This window comes from Dermacentor andersoni, chromosome 7, assembly GCF_023375885.2.
Source record: "Dermacentor andersoni chromosome 7, qqDerAnde1_hic_scaffold, whole genome shotgun sequence".
NCBI lineage: Eukaryota > Metazoa > Arthropoda > Arachnida > Ixodida > Ixodidae > Dermacentor > Dermacentor andersoni.
In genome coordinates this window covers 134985421-134993733 of record NC_092820.1, presented here as the reverse complement: position 1 = coordinate 134993733, position 8313 = coordinate 134985421, and the positions used below count along the sequence as shown (strand labels likewise).

Here is an 8313-nt window from a genome sequence, read left to right as displayed (position 1 = left end):
AGAGCTCATAACCTGGCTACAGATCCTGAACCAATAGGCGTTTAGAACCGGAACACGAACACCATATAGAGATAATTAACGAGACCATAAGTAGAATAATTTGAGAGGCCGTATTGAAGTTCGATGTAAGACACAAAGACAACAATTAGGTAAGCGCTCCCAAGTAACAAAAGATGTATTAATAAAAGAAAGAAGTACGACCTCATTTTCCATGATTTTTGTATACATGGCTGTGGCCGACGGGATCTCCGTCCCGAGGAGCCGGAGTACACTAGACACGCGCAATGTTTAGGACGGAACCGCCACCACGGGAGGGCGGAAGGAAAGTAGGCTTTTATCGATAATACCTGTAAGGATATAAACAGTCCTTTTTTCTGCTGTCACGATGCATTCTTTTATAACTTATATGCTCGTGCACCGACATAGAGTAAGTTATGTGCGTTGAAACTGAAAGAAAGGCGTAAATTGTGGTATTTCAATCAGTATTGCAACAACTCATCCTGCTTACGATGCGAGCGTTCTTTGTAATTCCCGAAGTAACCATACTTGCTTTCAGTATTCGTCGATCCTGGATGGTATTGTGTCAATGGTAACATTGCTGTTGGTACAAGCCGCAGATCATTCACGGGAGGTCAATATGCGGAGGCTAAGTTTTTATTATCTGACAATATTAGTGGAATGTGGTTCGGGTTCAATAAAATGGTCAAATCTTTATTATGTGGGCTTATGTCTGTTATTCATATTTCATTCCAACTGGTTTGGACCTTTGTGTCTATTTTTTTTTCATCAGAATAAGTGCCCTATGCATTATTTTTGACATTTTGTGCAGTTTTACCGCGCTGGGAAAAGAACAAGGAATGAAACGTATGGGAGTACCTTTTAGGCTTTTGACGTATATACAATGTATTGCTAGACTTAAAAGCCTGAGCTTAGCACTACCAAGTACCTTTGCCTAGATGTGTCTAGTAGTTAAAAAATGTGACAGCCTACACTCACAATGGCTTGAAGAATGTATATATTGCTGCTGTTTTACAGTAAACAAGGACGACTATTCATACAGCAGGTGCCACAAAGTTACAATTGCACCAGTACCCTTGAACTAAAAGCGGCAAAGTGACACAGTCATAAGTGTGCCATTTGTACTAACGAGCTGCATTTCAGGAAAACTACGCAACTCCAGTGACCCCTATGTTCCATAGTTAGGAAAAAAAATACTCTATTGCTATTAGTGTCTCTGAAAGTCGCACCATTTCACCTAACCTGTATCCACTAGAGCACATAGTCTACGTTATAAGCAGCTACTCCACTCATTGACACACGTTTAGACTTTTCGCTCACTCCTTATTTAAAGTATAGGATGGCGTTTTTCAGTCACTTTTAGCATGTTTTACACAGTTGTTTGCTTGCGTGTTTGTATGTCTAGCAAAGTCCTTAGAGGTTTTGTTGCGCATTAACGACAACGTATGTTGCTGAGAGGCTGCCTTGAACCTTTTGTGGATGCTACACGTCATTTTCATAGTGAAGTCTGTTTCCTTGTAGAAGTGAACGTAAGGGCCATGTTTCAGTGCATAAATTTGTGATGTAAGAAGTGATTTCACCACACAGAAATCATACAGCACGGTGCAGGCTTTCGTGTCCACTACTGTAACAGCTCGCAAAGCTGCTGTTATGAGCACTTGTCATGGTAGGTGGAGATCTTTCCACAACCGCATTACATCAGAACCTTCGGTCTTCCTCGCAATCCACGACTTTGTTTTCTTGATCTGGTCCTTACTGAAGTGAGCTCTCCAGTCGCCTACAACTCCCTTGCGTATGAAGCCATAATCTTCGTGCATTTCTTCAGGATGCGCCAACTTACTCCTGTAGACTTCCATTGATTTGATAGCCCTGTCAGGGGGCAGGTCCAGCAGCCGCTTAATGACAGTGAATATCTTGCCATTAAATACTTGCATCATTTTCTCTAGCATTGTTGCGTCAAGAACTTTTTGAAGCAAAACAGGGTCCTCCCGCATGCGGTCCGCGTAATCTCCGCCCAGGAAATTGGCAATCTTCAGTGTCCAAAACCCAGGTTCCTTCTTCAGCTGTTCATAGGTCAAGAACAGCACGTTGTTGTCGTGGCGGTGTTTGTACCACGAAAGCAAATGGTCGAAGTAGTCGCCGTAGGACACACTGCCTGAGACAAAGAGTTGATGAAACTTCGAAAATGAGACGTCCTTAACCCTTTTCGGTGTCATGCTTTTGAGGAAGTAGTAGTATGACACACAGACGTCGTAGGGGTTCCGCGCGACGTAGATGTACTTGGCTTGTTTAGAGTATGGTTGCTTGTCAAAGGGCAGATGCGTTTTGAGCAGTCCTGGTCTCGGCATTTTTTCTGCTGCTTCGGCACCCATCATTTCCATGTATGGTGAGGCCAGCATGAAGTCTTCGAGGCTTGTAGGTGGTTCTCCGTCCGTGAGTACGCTGAGTACTAGGTACTGCGTCCAAGTCGTGCCACACTTTGGGTACGAAACGACGAAGATGTCATCAGGGTGAGGACTGTAGGCCAGAGTTGATCGAATAAGTGATTCAGGGAAAAATGAGCGAATGCACAGGCCGTCGATGAACCGGAGCTCTTTCACTTCCATGGCAATTCGAGAAAAAAAAAACAGCTCTCTTGAAATCGTCCAGAATAACAGTGGACTGTAAAAAAGAAGACACGAAAAGCAACTCATAACTACTGTAGAATGAGTTAAAGGTCACTTGAAGCAAGAAAAGTTGAATCGTTTTCGGTCATTCTTAACGCTGTGCAACAATAGCTCCATGTAACCGCTGCATTCTGATAAGCAAAGGTAACACAAGAATGCAGAATATTTGTAAAACAATATTTTTTGACGAAATGCAGCAACCGCACATGTCATTTAATAGAGATATGCTTCGCAGCTGTTGGTTAGATAGCGCGCCCGTTGTTGCCATGCAAAATCCGGAGGTTGTGCCAACACCCTGCCAATTTGTTCAAGTTCACCTGAGGCCCAATTTAAATAGGCATGTATTCGAAAAGATGGCATGTGCACTACCGAATCGAAAGAATGTTAGCCTAAATAGAGATGTTTCTATTGGTTCGCGATTACATGTAATGCTTGTTTGGAACCTGCAGCTACAAATATTTAGTTATTCTGACGCTATTACCGTCAAATATATACGCTTGGCACAATGTAAATGCAGTGCATCGTTATCTGCAAAGCATGTTTATATCGCGTTGCCCTAGTTTTTGCTCCCTGTTTCTTCTTTTTTCCCAGCTATTTTCTCAGTGCAGCACAGAGTAGCAAACCAGCCTGGCTTTCGGCTCCATAGTAAGTTTATGCGAATGAGCAACACAGTTCCATAAAGGCAGTCGAGTAATCTAACTGGACATTTCAATACGAAAACGTTTTGGCTAAATTGATGCGAGCAACGAAAGCTGTTCACGGGAAAAAAAATTGCCGCTGGACCTGAGGTCAATATTTGTTTTATTCTTATGGTTTATTCATCATTCCAAGTGCTACAAACTGACATGTGTGATCGGCACACCTTTTTGTTCAGTAAGCAAGTGTACAATTTCCTTAAGACTAGACCTACTGATATGTTTTACGAGATGAAGAAGCAGGAAGGTATAGCCATGTTGAAGACGGCCATTGATATAGCTTCCTCGTTTCAAACTATTTTGATTTAAACTTAGCAGCACCTCATGTGAAGCGTCATGTACACTTACTGTTTATTATTTTATAGGCGTACAACCAAGTGAATTGTAGAATCAAATAATTAACGTATAGCCAGCGACTTCTCTTTTGGTGAAAATTGGAATGCAGACAGCGGAGCGCGTTTCCGGAGCATAGCTGAAGGTAAAGTGAGCTCAGTGAGCCATTCATTTCCAGAGACAGGAGCGCACGTCCGGTTTGTCCACCGCATGGAGGATGATCGATTTAATGCAACATTTTTGGTTGCTTCTACGTTTACTTTTATTTTCGTTGTTCGCACTTTCGTGTCACAGAAAAGCAAACAAAACGGGAGCGATATATCATCACCGCAGGGCGAGCAGCCTCGCAACCACCAGACAAACCGGAAGTGCGTACACGGCCTCTGGTGATGGCTCGCCGACTGAGTGCACTGTATGGTTCAGGTATGCTGCGGACATGCGCTCCGCTGTTCGCATTTCAGTTTTTGCTGCTAGCAGCACGTCATTAGGTTACGCTCTTACGTGGGCGCCTTTCATGCACTGCGAAATGTATTGGCTTCCTTCCCCTTGACATGCTTGTACTTTACCACACATTCTGGGGTCAAAACGAGTACAGAATTATTACAGCAGCGAGCCGTATATCTGTCCTAATAAGACGTGCATTTTTTAAAGCTCACTCTCGATTAGCTCAAGGCGATGAAACGGCGTGTTAGAACATATTAAATTAGATCCATTTATGGTAATAGCGCTTTAGAAGTTTAGTTATCGAGAAACTTATGACCGAAATTATCTAACAGTGGAAAAAAAAAAACGCGACGGGCACAATCACTGACCACATTTGGGGAGTTATCGTTGCGAAACCCTGATGTACATTTCAGCGACACCTTTCTAGGTAAGAACGCATTCCCAATAACTTAAAATTCCTGCCTTCTCAAAGAATTGGCCAAATCACAAGTCTTCGCCGTAACTTACAATACAGTAACGGCTAGCGTGTACATGCTTGCTGAAAGTGAGAGCTCGGTACGTACAATAGACGACAAGGTCTTCGAGGAGTTAAGCTTGGTTTCAAAACTCGTTATAATTTAAAACACAAACCAAAGATTTACGCCTGACAATAGCGGCTCTTAGTAGCTCGTGAATACTTCGAGCAGTAAAATGAGCAAACATTGACGCTCACAGTGTACGCCTAGGTCCTTGCGAATACACGCTTCCCTCCTCTTGTGCGGGGCATCTGTGAAGGTTCAAGAATGCGGCCGCGAGGGCTATCTCCACTTATGTGGCTCTGGGGCCACTGACGGCGTGACAGTTCCAGTGAAAAGAAGGAGACACGAAGAAAGTAGCACAAATGGAGGACTTCAACATCATTCGGGGGAAGCTGTGCCGCAAGGGAGCGCGGGAAAGAGGGGAGGAGGGCACGAAACACTGCGATTGGGGCAAAGAGCTATCATCCGCCCTTTGTCCGAAATCAGCGCCGACCCTTGGTTGCTGAGCTAGCATCTCTTGCGCAGTGATAAAGCTAACTTTACGCAAGAATTTGTTACTGCAGAATACAAGGAGATAATAGAGATTGTAGGTTCTCGGGACGCACGCGAGCAGCGCAAGAAGCAACACCAGAGGCATCAATGAGGGTCGCTACAAGCGTTTCGCCTCCCTTGTCAGTTAGCCTTGCGAGTCTCAACAGTGAGCGCACATGTAGCCAAATGACTTTCCACTTGTCTGGTCTTCTTTTCCATATTTGGGAACCACTAGATCTGCTTTTTACCGACCTCATTGCAAGAGATGTGCTCCTACATGATGAGATAGTTTCAGAACGGGAAGTACAATTATTGTGGCCGAATCGATCTTCGCGCAGGCCGAACTTGGCCTACCACAAGTGGCCAAATAAATACAAGCAGGTTTTCACACTCGGAGCATGCAACGTCGCTGTGACTTGCGATACATCGCGAGAAAAAGCAAGATTCAAAGTATTTAGAAATAACTTAAACAGCATACCGGTGAGCACGTCGTCATCTAAAAAATAAACCAGTATACTGGATGGTACTGCAGACATAAGCCACCGGTCGCCGCTACAATGAGTGGCGCCATATTTGCAAAGGAAGAACTTCTCGTGCAAGTTTAGAGCGACATTCTGCATATCAGAAAACCGCCTTGGCTTCGCAAACCCGGAGAGCCATCCGCAGCTCACGAACGTGCAGTGGTGACGAGGTTGTCTGCGTGGAACCAACGGTTTATTGCTCCTCGATGTTTTATCTTCATCCCGTCTGCAAATTTTAATGCGACAGTTGTTGTGAGTTTTCGTGTGGGTTGGCTTCGTTCGTCCTTTCACCCGTTCTGTTACGCGGGCCACCATCGGTGTCATCGACGTTCTTGTGGCGTCATCTGGCCGTCCTTCAGTATTAAATTTCACCATAGCAACAGAGCGTATATAATTTTCTGCGCCACTGTCATTATATTGTTTGCGTTGCAAACAATGGGAGCCTCGAAAAACGGGATCACAGAGCAGCGTTTGTCCCTCACAGTTGCGCCAGCGAGAGCATATTTGTTACAAAAGAAAAATAGAACGAAATCACGAGCTAATGCCTGCAAAACACATATTCGACCGACAAATATGTCTACAGTACACAAACGTGCAGATAAAAAAACTGGCTCCCCATCCCGGCTCTGCGAAGGTGGACGGCCACCGAAGCTTTTTCAAAGCCTCTGCACCTGCTCAGGGGGTTATGAAATGTTTTATTGCTTTAGAGTAATGGTACTGATAATCGACCAGGTACGCACCTGTGTCGTTTCGCAGTGTTCTCAGCTTGCGCTGGCGCTCGCCTCCTCTGGCGCTGACACCTTCATCCTGCCATGCTTGTCTATGTCGCTGACTTTTTTTGAGCACGAACATTCGGTTCATTTCTGGCCTGGAGCTTGCCCTCGGCTTTAGGGGAGCTATCTTCATGTGTGGAACGTGCACGACGCCGTTGTTGACATTGACGTTCCTGTTGCTTTCGACTTTCCTCTTATTCACGCTATTCCTATAGGGAGCCCTAACTCTGCGTGGCCTACCCATAGCAGTGGTTGAACGCGGTTCTTCCCGGGAGCTGTAATCGGCGTGGTTCAGCCAGTGTGAGAATTATGGGAAGAACATAGATTTGTCTAAACCTCAAGCAGCTTCGCGACGTTGTAAGTTCCCCATTTTCTACAAAGTGCGGTGTAATAAATATATAAATAAATAAACATCAATAGAACGTTCCGAAGGCAGGATTTCAACACAGGACCTCTAGTAGAGAAGCTTGATATTGAAAGAATAACGCCACGGGCGCGTGCATCGAGAAGCACCGTGCGTGAATATCTCCATGGGATAGTCGTCAGATACGCGCTGGACATGCTTGTTTTGTGCTCGTTCTTTATTGAAACGAATGATATTCTCTATGTTGCATGCGTGATTAAAAAAAAGAACTTGTGAACTCTTCGCTGCACTTTCCTGAGTGTTTTAAAACTACTTCACCTCGACCGCGGTTAGGGCCGCTGCTGCAATAAATCAGGCTTAGGCCCGCATTTTGCCGACGGGCGCGGGCGCGAAAAATGCCGAGCAATGAAACACCAAACAGCTTCGCTCTAACAATAACGCGTTATGTCTAAAGCCCAGACCACACGTACGCTTGCGGACGCACGCAAGCTCGCGTTCACGCGCCCACGCATGCGCACACGGTGCGGCATGGCTCGTACGCAATCCTGACGAAAGCCCTCAAGACGGCGCTCCACCTACCGCAGTCAACATCGACCGACAAACTCCTGGCCCTGGGGCTACACAACAGTCTCGAGGAGCTCCAAGAAGCGCAGATAATCGCGCAAATGCAACGACTAAAGCTATCGGCAACGGGCAGAAGACTCCTGAGCAGATACGGCGGTGAAGCTACCATAAAGGAGACACAAAGCACGGAGACGATACCGGACGAATACAGAAACACCATCAAAGTAGCACTGATACCCAGCAATATGGACCCGAACCTACACATGGCACGAAGACAAGCAAGAGCAGAGTATGTACAAAGAACACTGGCAACTAGACACGACACAGTGTACGTAGACGCCGCTACCTACACTCAGGACAGAAACCACAAGAAAAGCAAAGTCGCAACGGTCATCAACTCGGACCTAAAAGAAATCACCAGGGCATCAATTCGGAACTGTACGGTAGTTGAGGCCGAAGAGGCAGCCGTGGCTCTAGCGGCAGCGGAGGGCTACCGATCCAACAGGTCCTTAACCATACTCACAGACTCCCAAGCAGCATGCCGCAACTACCTAAACGGCAGAATCAGCCACAGCGCGCTCCGCATCCTCCGCTCAAGTGGCAACACCGTCAACAACCAGGCCAAACACACGATAGTTTGGGTGCCGGGACATACCGACATTACGGGAAATCAGGAGGCGGATAGGATAGCTCGAGGGCACGCAACAAACCGAGCATCCAACAATCCCGACCCCGCTGAGGAACCCGAGCCGGTAGCCCAAAGCTATTCAGAGATATTAAACTACTACAGAGGCATCAGACGAAAATACCCGCCCCCTCACAAACAACTAAATAGAGAAGACGCCGTAGCATGGCGGCAGCTACAAACGGGAACATTCCCGTGCCT

General features: G+C 46.0%; 1 protein-coding gene across 1 annotated transcript; it reads right to left on the bottom strand.

The window, feature by feature from the left end:
* Positions 1-638: 638 nt before the first annotated feature.
* On the bottom strand, positions 639-5012 carry LOC126534581 (sulfotransferase 1B1-like). Its single transcript, XM_050181849.2, has 2 exons — positions 4869-5012; positions 639-2679 (listed from the first exon to the last, which is right to left on the bottom strand). Exon 2 carries the CDS (start codon positions 2622-2624, stop codon positions 1680-1682), a length of 945 nt encoding a protein of 314 aa, XP_050037806.1. The 5' UTR covers positions 2625-2679; positions 4869-5012; the 3' UTR covers positions 639-1679.
* Between the last annotated feature and the right edge of the window lie 3301 nt (positions 5013-8313).

Coding starts and splice junctions, on each gene's coding strand:
- LOC126534581 (XM_050181849.2), bottom strand. CDS start 2,624: ATGGAAGTGAAAGAGCTCCGGTTCATCGACGGCCTGTGCATTCGCTCA.